The 16,393-nt window shown below is 40.7% G+C and overlaps 1 protein-coding gene across 7 annotated transcripts in view; it reads left to right on the top strand.

Annotated features, from left to right (window-relative positions):
- Positions 1-16,393, top strand: part of CDK14 (cyclin dependent kinase 14) — a 417,778-nt gene that overhangs the window by 299,489 nt on the left and 101,896 nt on the right. For all 7 annotated transcript variants that reach the window (XR_008309633.1, XM_053260459.1, XM_053260458.1 and 4 more), the window contains one exon: positions 13,523-13,571. Coding sequence is in view for 6 of the 7 variants with exons in the window: in XM_053260459.1 (XP_053116434.1) it covers positions 13,523-13,571 (49 nt within the window). In the remaining variant the exon portion in view is untranslated. The remainder of the gene's footprint in view (positions 1-13,522; positions 13,572-16,393) is intronic.

Here is a 16,393-nt window from a genome sequence, read left to right as displayed (position 1 = left end):
GAGACAGGTTTTAGAACCTGGCGGAAGTAAGTTATCACTAGAGACAGGTTTTGCTGGATGCATTTCTCCACTGTTGTGTTGAATACTGCTACTGCTTTTATGGGTTACTGTACAAATTGGTTGTCACATTTTCTTTTCAAACCTAAAAATTGGTGGTGGTGTTTTTTGTTGGTTTGTTTTTAAATAGTCTTTAGACTATTAACTTTAACTTTATTTACCTTGGTCTCTGAAACTTTATTTTCCACCCCATGCCTAATTGCCACCTCACATTATGCCATATAATTGGCAACAAGAGTTATAAACACATTCTCTGAAGTGATACAGGGCTGTCTGCTGGAGAGAGCCAAAGGGAGAGCGAATATCTTCCACTTGGTGGCAGCAGTGAAAGGGAGAAGAGCTGTAGAGGAAGAAGCTTACTTAGCTGTAGAGGCTAAGTAAACGTCTTCCCTTGCTTTGCCTGCCACTCATGGTGCAGACGGCTGTCTGGACTGTAACAGTGGAGTCCAGTTTGATTTCGACAATAAAAGTGGCACATGGGTGAGAAGTGAAGAGCCCCACCCCCTCCCTACTTTTCTCATTGTGGGCTGTAGGTGCTTCCCTACCCCACCCTTACCCTCTGAGCTCCAGTAGTGTGCAGTGTGGTGTGTGGTAGAGAAGTGTTTGAGTAGAGAAGCTACAGAAGATAAGGCAAGGCTCTGCACCAGTGTTCACTGTAAGAGGGATTCCCAGATGCTGACTACAACTCCCATAAGCCCCAGCCAAAGGCCATTGCATCTGGGGATTATGAGAGTTGTAGTCAGTGCAGCAGGGAAGTAACTTGCTTAGAGAGCAAGAGGTTGCCGATTCGAATCCCCGCTGGTATGTTTCCCAGACTATGGGGAAACACCTACATTGGGCAACAGCGATATAGGAAGGTGCTGAAAGACATCATCTCATACTGCGCGGGAGATGGCAATGGTAAAGCTCTCCTATATTTTATCAAAGACAACCGCAGGGCTCTGTGGTCGCCAGGAGTTGACGCCGACTCGAGGGCACAACTTTACTTTAGTCAACAACATCTGGGAATCCCTCTTACAGGGAACACTGCTCTGTACCTCTTTTTGCTGTTAAAATCAGATCACCCGCTCCCCGATTCCTGGGTGATTGAGCTACATCTACTGCCATTGCATTTACTTACTTACTTTACTTACTTACTTACTTATTCAATTTCTATACCGCCCTTCCAAAAAATGGCTCAGGGCAGTTTACACAAATAAATAAGATGGATCCCTGTCCCCAAAGGGCTCACAATCTAAAAAGAAACCCAAATAGATACCAGCAAGAGACACTGGAGGTACTGTGCTGGGGGTGGATAGGGCCAGTTACTCTCCCCCTGCTTAATAAAGAGAACCACCACGTTAAAGGTGCCTCTTTGCCAAGTTAACAGGGGCATTTAGCATTTAGTACTTGGTTCTTCTATAAAGGGGTAGTCCTTAGCCTCTTTGAGCCCAAGACCTTTATTTAACATTCAGGAATTAATGTGGGGAACAGTTGTATTATTCTTTTAGTACAGCAGTAAGTGATACTATATATGTTTATAACTGAATCCAAGTGACTTAAGACTGATCTAGTGTGACACAATGAAAAAGCCATTCATCCAGCAGTGCTGCATATAGGAAGCTGCTATATACAGAGTCAGACCATTGGTCCATCTAGCTCAGTACTGTCTTCACAGACTGGCAGAGGTTTCTCCAGGGTTGCAGGTGGGAGACTCAGCCCTGTTTTGGAGATGCCATGGAGGGGAATTGGGACCTCAGAAGCTCTTTCTGGAGTGGCCCCTGGAAATATCATACAGCACTCACATGTCTCCCATTCAAATGTAACCAAGGCAGACCCTGCTTAGCAAAGGGGACAATTCTTGCTTGCTACCACAAGACCTTCAACTCCATGGCTGATTTGACATAATAAAAACTCTTTTGTGCATTTGTTACTTTGGTTATATGCAGCACATCTCTGGTGGCATTGGTGCTGACACATTTATATTGCATGTGACTGGTAAGGTGCATATGGTAAGCGATATTTAAACAGTAAGCCCACTTTTTGGCAGATGTGTATTTCTCCTTGGCATGCCTCTCAGTGCAGAAGGTTTTTCTAGTTTTCCTTCCCAACTCTAATTGGAATGTGGTGGGGGAGGTGGAGTGTGCAGAAAGCACTGATGAAGAGAACGTTAGCATCTGCTCAAAGAAGAAGGCTTTGATGTCTAGGCTTAGCTACTTTTACTGCAGAAAACAATGAATTTTGAACAGAAGGTATAAGTAACAACTAGCTACTGTGCTGAAATTAGTGGCAACTTAATTAAATATCAGCAGCATTTCAAACTACTAAGAGAGGTTTAAAATTCATTTCATCTTAATCACTTATTAGCATCCTAATCCAAGAAATTTTTTCTCTCCAAGGTGTGATTTAATATAACATGGTGTTGAGGCAATGTTCCCCCCGAGAGAGTTTCATCATAATCTGCTCTGGGCTGAAACTGTGGCAAGGTTGGTCCAAGACCTAGATTGGACTGATATCAAAGGTCTTCTACAGTCAACATATTACCGCTGTGCCATGTTTTGCATTCCCATACAAGTGTTAACAAAAATATATTGTTTTTAAGAAGGCTAAGGTATTTATTCATGCTCAAGTTCTTTTCTGAGCATTTGCACTCACACCCACACCCTTCCAGTGTACCAATTTATAGTTACAAGCTGCTAGGCAAGCTAATTAACACTTGCGCATTGCTGCAGGACATCTTGTTCTTTCTAGGACAAAAATATGAACATACAGTCTATGCATCAGTAGTTTCTTTCTCATGCCCCTAGGTACTTTGTTTTGGCACACAATAATATGGCACACAATTAAGCACACAAAGCCAAGTGGACTAATAGGACTCTTTTCCACTCTGCTCTGAACGATCAAATATCCCTGAAAGCTTGTTTGATGTTTTTGTGGTCTTGTCTGTAACCATTTGTCCAGCTGCCATTGGCAACTTGAAATCAGTGTTGTGACAAGTGGTATTGGAGGGGGTTGTTTATTTAAAACCTTTACATAATCTTAGAACCTTCTAGAGCTTAGTCTCAAGGGTTTTGACCCGAGCCACACTCCCATGGAGCAATGGTGCATTTTCTAAGTGGGTATGGCCTGTGCCTCCCCTCTCAGTTCAAATAGACAGCAACAGTGAAATGTCAGTAGGAGAGGAAGGGAAAACAGAAGTCACATAGCTGCACAGATTGCCACTCAGACACCATCAGTTGCAGGTAAGCAACCTGTTCTTCTTTATCATCTCTCTCCTTTCCCACATTGACAATTCTGCTGTCATGGATAACTGGTGTCATTCTGAGGAAAAGGGAAACAATTCCTAAGAAGAGACTAATTTCTTGCTGGTTGCTCATATCCTCTCGTGCGGAGGATACATCTCCTGGTAGTGGGATACTTGGGAATAGAGTGATGGTTTTGATACCGACTTATTGACCATATGGTGACTTGCCTACCTAGTGCAAAGGTTGCAGACATCACATGACAGGTAGACAAGTGTGGGGGAAGAATGTTTAGAGTGAAAGTCAGCACTCATGTCATTGAGAGTGTAGTTGTGCTGTCCTAGAGGAAGAAAAATGAGTTCCTAGGTAGGATTTTGAAGTCTGGAGCTTGCATTTCGGAAATGGTCCTTGTTCCACATGCAGGTCCAACTTCTAAACAAACAGGTGTGGAGAAGCCAATATCAACAGGGGAGTATCTAGTTTAGTAAAAAATGTTCCAGGAGAGGGAAAGGCAACCACTGACTTCCTGAGAGCTGCCGAGTTCCTTATATTGATCTGCAATTCTAATTCCTATAGTCAGCTGCTGTGAAATGCTAAGCCAGTGTCAATCAGAGGAGGCATATACATCTGCCCACTTAGCCCCACTTTGACCGTAGGGCAGATTAGCCATTTCTAGTGGTATTCCTAGGCCATAAACATATTAGTGCTTTTGGAGACAACCCCAAAGTGTTCTCACAAAACAAAATTAGTTGACCAGCAGTGTTTACCAGAAAAAATGCCCTATTTAAACATACTTTCTTTGCTATAGATAATGGGAGGCAGAAGGGTGTTGGTTTGTTTTTAAAGTAGAATAATCACACATTTTTGTGTTGGTCAAGATCAGGTGGGGTTTGATGCACTCCTTGTTAGAGAGCTCAGGAGGGAGGAATTTCTTTATCTGCCCCAGCTACAGCAGAAGTGCACAGGCAAGGGAGCACTGTTAAATAATATTGTGTGGTGACATGGAGTTAAATTTCTAAATAAAGTAGTTTATTTATGAAATCCATCATTGCTAGTTACATACAAGAGGAGAGAAGGTAGAAGAAGGAGGTCTGTCTCTCCAGGTGACAAAATGAAACCTGAAACTATCAGTCTAACAAATAGGGCTGTATTTAAACTGGACTGCTGGACCACGAGTCAGTATGAATCACTGTGAATCAATTCTAGAGGGCAATTCTGTTACTCTTTCTCTGTTTTCTGGTGAAAGCCTTTATAGGTTCCTTTGCTTTCCAAACAGCAAACACATTGTGAGTAATTGTCTTTGCAGGTCTGAACTTTCAAGCCTCTTGGTAAATCCCCCTTAAATTGAGAAATTTAACTTCTCTATGTCCAAATCTTCTTTGGTACAGTTTTTCACATTGTTTATGCAGACATCCATTTGCAACATTGGCTTTCTCATTAATGCAATCGATCTCATACAAGTCACTTTCTTTTAAAGAACCTCTCATTAACCACTCCTGTTTGCATCTGATGTAAAAGTAATCATGTTTGAACTCTACTCGATAGCCTCTGCATGTGGCATATTTGCTTTCAAGTGCAGGGACATAAAGAGTCTCCTCAATTCTCAAAGTCATGCTCCTTCCCTTTGGCAGTTTGCATCTGATTTTTGTTTTCCCTCTGCCCTCTGCAATGATCTTTCTGCCATCTGCCAGACTTTTTGGGGCTTTATAATTCATGTCCAATTCACTAAACAGTTCCTTCTCTTTCATTAGATTTGCAGTTGGACCACTATCAACAACTAGATTCCCCTAGCCATTTTTGCAGTCACATTCAACATCATTTCAGCAGATTCAAAAGTTTCAAAAACTGCTCCAAACCCTTTTTCTGTAGTCTTCTTTGAATCCCTGTTAACCCTGTTTTTTCTTGTTTGGAGAGATTCTGGGTGATGAATCATCCCTCATGGAATTTCCTTCAGCAGGACTATTACCAGGGCCTTTGTTCTGAGAACAACTGCTGGCAAATAGCCTGGCTTCTTATACAGCCAACACACCTTTACTCTTTGTTTGGTCTGTAATGGTATAACTTGACTCTTTTGGTCAGAGAGCTCACTAGGAATTGCATCTGATCTTAAAGTCCTGAAGTCTAGAAATCAAAAATTTGAAATCAGTTTGTTTTTTTGATTCCAAAATATAATGTATCACTTGAAATCTCTCTGGCAAACTATTCAAAATAAATCCAATAGTTGCTTGATCTGGTAATTTAGCATTTTCTTGTGAACGCCTTCTTGTAATGTCTAGGATTTGATTAACATGCTCAGTTAAATTCTGTCCTTCTCTGAGTCTCATATCACACAGTCTCACAATCAGATCAACGCTAGTATTAGTTGCCTTTCTAGCATACAACTGTTCTAAAATCTCCTAAGCTTCCTTAGTGATTCCTGTCTTAAATATACAATGATTGAGTCACTCACATGCAAGCAGATTAATCCATGAACCTTTCTGTTTCTGGCATCCTGTGCTACTGGTTCTCTAGCTGCTTCAGATATGTCCTCTTGCAAGATGCTTTCCAGTCCCTGAGCCCTGAGAAAAGACTCTATCCTGAATGGCCACATTTCAAAATTAAACCCATCCAGCCTCGGGATCACTGCCTGTCCCTGGCAAAAATGTTCCCTGCCATTTCTCTGGCACTTTCCAATCAAGCAGGCTTTCCACTTACTTACTGTGCCTTTTTGTATACTATCTCTGTGTTCACTGGGCCCATAACCCTGTTAAAGACATCAGGAGGAGAGATTTCTTTATCTGCCCCAGCTACAGCAGAAGTGCACAGGTAAAGGAGCATTGCTAAATAATATTGTGTGGAGACACGGAGTTAAAGTTCCAAATAAAGTAGTTTATTTACAAAATCCATCAGGAAGACAGATTGAGACCTACATGCCTCATTGCTAGTTACATACAGGAGGAGGGGAGGTAGAAGGAGGAGGCCTGTCTCTCTGAGTGACAGAATGAAACCTGAGACTATCAGTCCAACAAAAGGGAATCAGAGTAGAGAAAGCATGGTCAGTGGAATGGCCTTATTGGCTATCTCTACCCCTAATTCTCCTAGTGGTCAGTAGGGTTGCTGATACTAAGAGCTGATGCCATCAGGAGCTGCATCTCCAGCACTCCTGAATCTTAGAGCAAAACAGTCATGCATTAAAACTAATGCATGACTAGGCACATCCAAGCATTTAAGGATGTACATTTCTTTGTTAAGGCATGAATGTCCTGAATATTATTTGTAAATTTAAATCTTGTATTTGGGGCAACAAAATCAGAGGACTGTCAGCATACATTTTGAACACTAATGTTTGCTTGAAAGTCAACCAAACAATCAATCTAATTTTATTTCGGTCTCTGACCAGCAAATGTTTCAAAGTCTTGTCTTCCTAGATTCATTGTTTGACAGGAATGTTACCAATCTGATGTGGCTTTTTGACATGTCAAACGTGTGTGTGTGTGTGTGTGTGTGTGTGTGTGTGTGTGTGTGTGTTTAAAGTAGGACAGTATTTGTTGCTTTATTTGCCTAGAAGTTTTATGTAGTAATTTTATAGGCTTTTTAGAGAGAAAATGAGTAAATAGACTGATCCACTCAGGAGATTTAAGGCAATAATTAGGCAACTAGAGACCATAATTTGCTGCAAGTGATGTAGCTTGAAATTCAAGAGCAATAAAACCCTCTCTTTCCTCAAAAAGGATTATTTTCCCTATCCGAGGTTTGTAAATGTAGTACATACTGAATTGCTTTAAGAAAGGTTTAGAGCAAAACATGGGATTCTAGAATTCTGAATAGCAAATACATACATTAGAGGGATGTTGGTTTCACTGTTCCTAATCCACTGGGTCCAGAATACGTTAGTTTAAAATAGCATTTTAGTTTAGGTTTCTTGTAGGCTTCTTTTTGATTCTTATACCCTGACCTACCATTGGTTAATTTCGTTTCCTCTCTTAGTGGGAGTGGAGAATGTAGAACACTCTCTAAGGTTATCTTTGTGGCTAGAAATAATCTCTGTCTCTGAGCCAAACTACATGCTATATAGCAGTCATGTGTAGTAATAGCTCCTTCTCTGTTGCAAAGCACATTTCAGGATGGAAAATGAGAGGAGAAATCAGGTAAGCTGGAGTACCTAAGATTCACTAAACAGCCAGTTACTCCCTCCCCCACAAAAAACACACTCTCTCCTAAGCTGATTTTTATTCCTATGGGGTCTACAAGATACAACTCACTTTGGAGCCCTAGTGAAAATAAAAGCAGCAGAAGGGGAAAGTTTTGGAACAAAAATGTTAGTCCTGAAGAGCTGGTACTGTAACGGGTGATTAAGACATTACTTCCACAGCTTTTTCCCAGTCTCAGTCCACAGGCATTTCAGCTATTTATTCCCTGATTGCTAGAATGGTGAGAGGGTAGCATTTTGCATAGATCTGCTGCCATTTCCCTTTCCATATCCCCTTCTCTGGAGATGTGGATTTTCTGGAAATTTTGAATAGGAAAATTTCCCCCTCAATTGCATAAAATTTGCTGTTTTTCTTTAAAAAAAAATAGTGTACAAATTTTCCTGTTCCATAAACAGACCACCAAGTTGTCTGATTTGACATGCTGTTTGACCAATTTATAGAATTTTTAATTAAAAAATCACCCCACCATATTAATTTCCACTATATCTCAAACATTTTGCAAGTAGCCAAGTAGAAATTTTAGAAATTGAAAAATGTCCCGGGGGGATTATGGGAAAATTTTCCAGCCCACATCTCTGCTCTACCACAGGGATTGCTTCCTTTATTCAATAAAGCATTAGAATAGCAGATCTCTGTTGGGATTCATGGTCACTCACAACTCCCTCTTTGGTTCCTGTTTTTCTCAATTTTACCACCGATCTTGCTTTCCACTGGTGAATCTGCAATTAGAAAAGTCTACAGTTGAATGGTCTCAACCTGCTACTTTTCTCAAGTGCTTGAGAATATGGCTCATATTTGGACCTCAGAGCAACTATGGTTACTATGGTGAGGCAAGCAATAGAAGAAACTGGTGCATGCAAGTGGAGGAGAGAGAATGTGAGCCCATGGCACATTCGTGTAGCCAAACCATGGCTTGGCTGTGTTATCTGAACCAAGTCAGTCTCTTATCACATGTGCCAACCAGGCGCGGGCTGTGAACGTGCCTCCAGGTGGTGGTGGTGGCTTCTTTAAGTGTAAACAGAGCCGGTGCTCCGTGCTGCCCAGCAGCCCCCATGGCGGGGAATTGCCTCCCCCACTCACCTGGCCGCTGGCTCCATGGGAGCCAGGTGAGTGGCGGAGGCGATTCCCCGCCATGGGGGCTGCTGGGCGGCACGGAGCACCGGCTCTGTTTACACTTAAAGAAGCCGCCCGCCGCCCCCCTGGAGGCACGTTCACGGCCCGCGCCTGGTGCCAACTCATACAGGTTGAGTATCCCTTATCCGGACATCCGGAATGCTCCAAAATCCGGACACCACGCCGTAACAAAAACAAAACCGTCTTCAGCTTTAACCTCTCACTGAGCGGAGCCCTGCCAGAGGTGCGCTTATGCTTTTTCTTTTTCTCTGAAACTGCCTGGTCATTTAAATGCTTTGTCTTCTTTGCTGCTTTTTTGGGTGGCAGAGCGACAGTGGTGGGGGCCGCCACGAGAGCCGAAGCTACCGCTGCTTCAGACACCTTAGGGAGAGACGCGGCTTCAGTCCCAGGGAACCGCCGCAACCACTGAGGGAGCCCCTTCCGACAGGGGGCCTCTCAGGGCATCTCGCAATTGAGAAATCTCCTTGTATTTTAAAGGCACAAATCACCAAAAGGCAAGGGAAACTGAAAAAAGTAACTGAAAGCCAATCAAACCTAAACAAATGAGGAAAGACAAAGGAAAATGGTGACTCCCTTCCCCCCCTCGCACACAGTAGAAACGAAGGATAAGAATAAGGATGGCTAGAGAAAGATAAACGAATTTAAAAGGGTAAAAGCCCTAAGGCTCACAAGTCAGCGATCACTAAAGAGAGCTAGCAGCTCAAAAAGTACCCCTCCTCTACCCCCTGCTCAGTTTGGTGCCTGCTCTGTCCCATGCCCAAGATATCTCATTATGCAAATATTCCAAAATACTGAAAAATCCAAAATCTGGAATACTTCTGGTCCCAAGCAGTCTGGATAAAGGGTACTCAAACTGTATAGGCACAGTGCTAGGACATCTAACAGTCAGTGTGCATGGAAAGCAGGTTAAACAAAATGGGAGCCATGTGGCTTGGTTCACATAGAAATCTGATCTGAGGGGAAAGATAAGCAGGAAGTGAAATCCTCTAGCAGTGTAATGTGGCACTGTTGCTTCCCATAGAGGATCACCAGCTAAAAGTGCTTTATTCTTTGCTCACTGTACCCTGTCCATCCATGAGCATGCCTGGAGCAGTTCCATAATAGTACAAAGGAGGTATCTGCCATCTTCGGTATTTCCAGTTTAGTTCACAAGTGCCAACTGTGAGTGTGTGGGAAGGCCCTTATTTCTCACCAAGCTTTATTCAGAAAGAAACCTTTTCCCTTAATTTCTTTGGCTAAAGCAACAGATTAGAATTAGAATTACTTGAGAGAACCCTCATTGTAGGTGATTAAGATTGCTTTGGGGATTTGAAAGAGAACCAGGCCATACCATATATCTTAGTAACCCTACAGTTTAGCTGTCATAGTCCACTGAACAGGTATCTGTGTATGGTCCAAAATAAAAGGGCACATCTCAAAAGTCCAGTTCAATGCCACACAAACCCAACATTAAATCCCACTTTTATGTGATGTCATTTAGCATCAGGTGCACTGTGAAGAGGGATTCTACTTTTCATTCTGACTTGGAACAAGCCAGGATCTGTTATGATGTCTGGACCTGTCTCTCCTGGCTTATTTTAGTCAGAGTTCTGCAAACAAATTTGAAGCTAGGATACAGTCTATGGTGCACAAAGTGAGGGAGAGCACACAGACCCTTGAGGCTGGAATACAGCGTGCAAAACCAGGATTTAACCAGAGCACTGTTTGAATTGAAAAATAAAGGGAGAGGAGATGGGATTTGACCAAGATTTAAGCTTCCCAGCCATTCTCTACATTGCAACCTATCAAGTAAAACCCAGTTTTAGAGATTTTGCTTCTTATCCAGATTTGCTGCTGTTGGCACTTGAAGTCAATGCAGGTTTCTTCACACGTGCTACCTCTCTATACTAAAATAAGCTAATGTGCAAGCCCTGTAAGCATTAACCACATTAATTATGCAGTGTTGATCCTTTCCAACCCATTGATTCGGAAATAACATATAAAGGTGTTGCTTCTTTAATTGCTTCATTGCTTATATAAATTGTGAATTCTATTTCATTTCTCTCCTTTAACATAAAAGACACTTTAACAAATCAGTATCCCAAAATTATGAGCTTTCCTTATTTTATTGCAGTAAACTGAATGTGTTGCTTGTCACTCATTCCTCAATGTTTTTGTCAGGCTATATTGTTTTGTCTGTCGTTTCATCTCATGCAGTCCTGCTATCCTGTCACTTAAAGTTATGTTTTGTTCAGTTGGGTGTTATAAAATTAAGTTCTAAGCATATGGGAAATAAAAACAGATAAGCAGCTCTAAACCATAGTTTGCCAGTTGTATGTCTGAAAGCTCAAACAATGGTGTAGGTTTTTAACTGCAGTGCACAGCAATTTTTGGAATATGTGAAGGTGATTTGAGCAAGAAATATATCATGAATCATAGTTTGTTTATCTGAACTAGGCAAAACATGATCAGTGCAAATCAGAACTGGAAACCTACTTCAAACTGTGGTTTGCTGCAAACCAGAAATTCAGAAAGGGAATGGATGCATGAGACAGGGGACTTGTGTGTGTGTGGTTCAGAATTGATGGCTAAGCCAGCACTAGGTTCTCTGCATGTGTGTGTGTGTGTGTGCTTGCTCTCGCTTTCTCCCTCCTCCACCTCCACCTGATTCTCCTTCTCCTCCTCTCTCCCCTTTAAAATCATGGGACACCATGAATCTAGCTTGTAAACTATGGTTTGCTCTTGTGTTTTAATTTAAAACAATTATAATCATTGCCCTGCTCTAGAAGCTTCTAAACAATGGAGATGAAAATGAATTTAGGAAGGTGAGTGGTGAGAGGACAGAAAATGAAAGTAGATAAACAGTTCCAGCAGTGTTTGAAACCTCAAAGTATAGTTAGTTCTAAACTGTGTTTAATATAATTTGTAGTTTGGTATGGTGTCTAAATTGAACCATAGAGTAATTTTTCCCTCCCTTCAGTTCACTCCTGTAACTAGGCAGAAGTCATTCTGCAGGTTTAACTTAACTGTACCATTGTGAGCTAGTTAGCATGTTGAATATTGTGCTCATTTTTTTGTTATGAACTTAAGGAAAGCCTTTTTGAATCAGGCCCAAGGCCTATCTAGTCCAGCATCCATTTCCCACAGTGGTCTTGTGGATATCTCTGAGAACTCCGCAAGCAGGAGAAAGCATGTCCCCTTCCTTGCTCTTGTTCTCCTGCATGAACAAAGAAGGCTGTTAACGTAATGCTCACAATTGACATTTGAGTGTTCTTAAATTTGTATTGTGTGTTAATTGCAGGAGTTAGCTTAGACTAAAACACAAATAGTGAATAATAGATACACATTCTAATTGAAGATAATAACTCTTTAAATTGCTCAAACTCATCTTGTGAGTTAAGTGAATATTGTGTTTGGATTTATGTGGTGATCATATAATATCCCAAAATGTTGTGGTGTTTTAATTTTCTGTACAGTTCTAACACTGCAGAAATATCAAGGGTTGTGTGTTTGTTCATTACATGAATATTTAAAAACTACCAGACAGGAGTAGGAGCTAGTTTTAAGATGCTTGTCTATATAGAATGCTCCCATTCTTGTACATCCAGGGCAGCAGACTGTTGCTTAGGGCATCTGCTTTGCACACAGAACTCGTCGCAGGCTCAAAACCGGCATCTCTAGGTAGGGCTGGGAAAGAATCAACTAGACAGACCAGTGATCTGACTCAGTATAAAGTAGCTTTCTATGTTCCTATCACCACCGCAGTATGCAAATTGTGACAAGCTTTAGTTTTATTCAAAGAACTAGCAATGTATCTCTTCTCTAGGAATAATAGGAGAAACCTATCCCTTCCTGCCACAGAGCTGGAAGCGAGCAAAAGCAGTACTGTTTCTCGTTATACCAGTGGCTAAGGAAGTCTTGTACAATAAAGAACTCTTGTTTCTTGGACTATTATTATGGGCAAAGAAACAAGTAATTCCAGTAATTGCAGAACTGTGGTTATTCTTATCCAAGTAGAAATTTACATGAGCCTTATACCTCCCAGCTTGTCTGTAAATATGCCACATGAGCCTGGTTTCAGTTATGCTTCCTGTTGTTGCTATAAATTAGTTCATCAAGAATATGAGAGCCATGGAACAAATGCCCAAGATAATGTGTTTGTGTTAAATAAACATTATCTAACTGCACAGCATAAGGTTTTCTGACTGATTAGTCTTCTCAAGATATTCTGTGAAATTTGCCCATATTTAATCCACTAAAGACTCAGAATATGGCAGCCAGATTATCAGATGGTACTTTAGAAATATCTCATCATCCCTTTTTAAAATATGAAAATATACCTCATATTCCACCCACCCACCCACTTCCCGTTTAAAAAAACAACACCACCTGGCTTCCAATTTGTTTCTAGGCCCAATAGCTGACTTTGACCTGTACTGTAATGATTTGAGGCCATTTGCTATCCCTTCCTGACACTGAACTTGCTCCCATATAAACCTATCTATTCTCTAAGATTGTCATCAGAGACTCTGCTCTGGTACCACTGTCCTCTGAGGTGATGTGGGTAGCAACCCGGAATACCTCTTTCTCAGTGCTGTGGACTGATTGTGGAATACTTCTCCCAGAGGCACTCTACTCTGCTCTTAGGCATCCAATGAAGACAATTTCATTTTCCCAGGCTTTTAATTGATGTGTTTTATGCCTGCTTATTCTACTTGACTGCTTTTATTGCTGTTTTTACTGTTGCTTAATTGATATTTGATTATATTGTTGATTTTTAGTTTTTTAAAAACTTTATTAGAAACTTTCGTTGAAAGGCAGAATAAAGCAAATGCTAAATAATAACTGAGCCATACAAGTAGATATAGCTGCTGTTGATTAGAATATTTTGAAATATGTTCCGCATATAGCATCATATAAAAACTATCTTGTTTGTTACAGATCGCTTTACGCAGTACAGCGCTAAAAACCTTAGGCAAGCTTGGAATAAGTAAGTCTTTGAAATACTATGTTCTATCCATGTTGCTGATCTCTTGCTAATTACTGTTTCTAATTAGGAATTCATTTCCCTGTTCACATTGGGATATTGTGTACTTTTCTAATACCAGAAACTACACAGATTACTCGGTGCCACAGTGTTTGAGTCTCGCTGTTCCTTTTGATTGACCTTTCAAACATAAGCTATAGAAAATTAAGTGTACAAAGGCAAGTTATAAATATGTAGAGGGGAGGTACTGATGGGTAGGTAAATAAATTAATAATAGAATAAATATTCAGTTCCTAAGGGTGGCTTAAAACATTTCTGCCACAACTGGGCCCTGTTCTGAAAGTCCAATCCTTGGTCTGTGCAAACCGATATACTGTATGTTATTTAGTCCCATTGACTTCTCAATCATATCATAGAGCAAAGAATGTCAATAATAGCCCTGGATTTAAAAAGCCATTTGCATAAGATATACAGTTCTGGTAAGCTTTTATTGACAATGATTGTTGTTAAACTCAATCTCCCCCCCCCCCCAATTGGCAGATTTTGGAACAAAGGCCAGAGGGTATCATTATTAGAAACTATATTAATGTATTTCCATGTTCTTTGTGCATCTCTGAAAAAAGATTTGTAGTTCTTCAGTTTAAAAGTTATGAATAAATGCATTAAAGTTATCACAGTGTATACAGTAGTTCATATTTAAAACTGACAAAATGGAAAAGATTTAGTTCACCAATTTTACATAAACATTCATGGAATATGGAAGAGATTTCCACTCTTTCTAACATGAATGATTCAGTGTTGTACTTCTTGTGGTGCATATATCTCTACCGGTAACGATACATATCTATTACCTTTTTAATTGCAAAATCCTCTTCTTGGTTTTTAAGTTCTTAGATAAAAATGGTCAAGAACAAATCCTAGAAATCACTTTTTTTCTAACATGTTTTCAAATTTTATTTAAGGGCACTTTTAAAAACTAGTTTTATCTAAATACGACCAACCCCTCATATTCTTAGTCCTGTGAAAGACACTGTGATATTGAAGTGTGAATTGGCTCTGAAAGGCAGGATAGGAAGTAAACTGGAGAATCAGGAAAGCATGGTAGATTGGCCAACACCTGGGATTTGTGGTCATGAAGTTTACTTCCAAGCCAAGGGTAGAGCTGGAGTTGGTAAATTGAAGGAAGGGGCACATAATTCACATGTGGTTTGTTTATATAAAAGATTACATCCCTTAGAGCTATTAAATTGTGCCAAGTTTTCCATTGGCTACAGGAGTTCTTTGGGGAACATGCAGTAGTAACGATTATACTATTTTAGCTCCAAGAAGTTGATTGTAAAATCTTTATTTACAGTGTTGTGTAATAAACCACAAGCATAGGCATTAAAGAGCAGGATATGCATGATCATACAGCACAAATTTCTCTTAATCTTTTTCTGAAATGTAAAGGCAGCTCTGAAATATTTCAGAATGAAAATTTCCATTTTAAGCATTACATTCTGTTAAGTTTATAAATTTGTAGATGCTCTAAAGGAAACAATGTAAATCACCTTAAGACACTATTAAAATTTAGCTTTATAGTGTTCAACCTGAACTACATTTTATTTATTTTATTTATTTAGTAAATCTGTATACTGCCCCCTACCGAAGTCTCTAGGCAGTATAATCTGTATAACCCAGTGCTGATTCTTTTTCATATATCAGGTTTTCTTTCAGAATGAAAGGTGATGCCAGTTCATTTTCCCAGTTCATCATAATCATACTTAATGTATAAATATTCATCAATCTAGATAAAATAAAATGTGTGCTTTCATGTGCAGCATAGGTCTAGTCAGTATATTTAACAACAATTTATATAACGCTTTTCAACAAAAGTTTCCGAAGCAGTTTACGCCAAGAAATAATAGATAAATAAGATGGCTCCCTGTCCCCAAAGGGCTCACAATCTTATTTAAAAACTAGTATTTTTAAGCCCGTTAAAATAACGGGCGCTAGAACCTTTTTTCTTTTGGTGTTGTTTCCTTTATTCCTTCTCCCTCTCTCTTTCGCCTTCCTCTTCTTTTTTCTTTCTCTCTCTCTCTCTTTCACTCCTTCCTTTTCTCTCCCTCTTCCTCTGTTTCCTTTCCTTCCTTTCTTCCTCTCTCCTTTCCTTCCTTTCTTCCACCTCTTCTCACTCCCATCGTTCTTTTTTATTTTTATTTTCCTCTTTTCTTTATTTTACGGGCTCGCTCTTTGCGGTTGGCTGCTCCTGCCTTTTTTCTGTCTTTTTTTTTGGGGGGGGGTCCTTTCCCCTTCATTCTTTTCTTCTATTTCTTTCTTTTTCCTTCCTTTCTTACTTCTTTGTTTCCTACTTTCCCTCCCTCCCTCCTTGTTTCTTTTGTCTTTTTCCTTCCTTTCTCTCTCTTTTGTCTCCTTCCTTCTTTCTATCTTTCTATTGTCCTGTCTCCCTCCCTCTTCTCTACCCGATCCATGCATTGGCTTTCGCAAGCGCCTCTGCTTGGTGGAGACAGAGCCCTCTATACAGGGCGCCCCATCCTCCGTCTCTCTCCAGCATAGGGTGCGCCCTTAAAATCGCTTCTGCGGGGCCTTTCCCAGCGCTAGAGAGCTGTGGCACCCTGGCAGCTCGATCAGGCACCGCCGGGAGCAGGGAATGGCAGTGGTACACCGTCTCTAGGGCGCAGGGCACCGGAGAGAGAAACCCCAGCAAAGGGGCCCCTAAAAGCACAACTTGGAGCTTGCCTTGTAGCTCCCTGTTGTTGTTCTCAACGTGGTCCGCTCCCTGAGCATATAAAGAGCTGCTTCGCAGCCCGCCCAGGCAGATTGCT

This window comes from Hemicordylus capensis, chromosome 6 (assembly GCF_027244095.1).
Source record: "Hemicordylus capensis ecotype Gifberg chromosome 6, rHemCap1.1.pri, whole genome shotgun sequence".
Lineage (NCBI taxonomy): Eukaryota > Metazoa > Chordata > Lepidosauria > Squamata > Cordylidae > Hemicordylus > Hemicordylus capensis.
The sequence above is the reverse complement of the archived record's forward strand: the minus strand, read 5'-3'. Positions and strand labels throughout refer to the sequence as shown.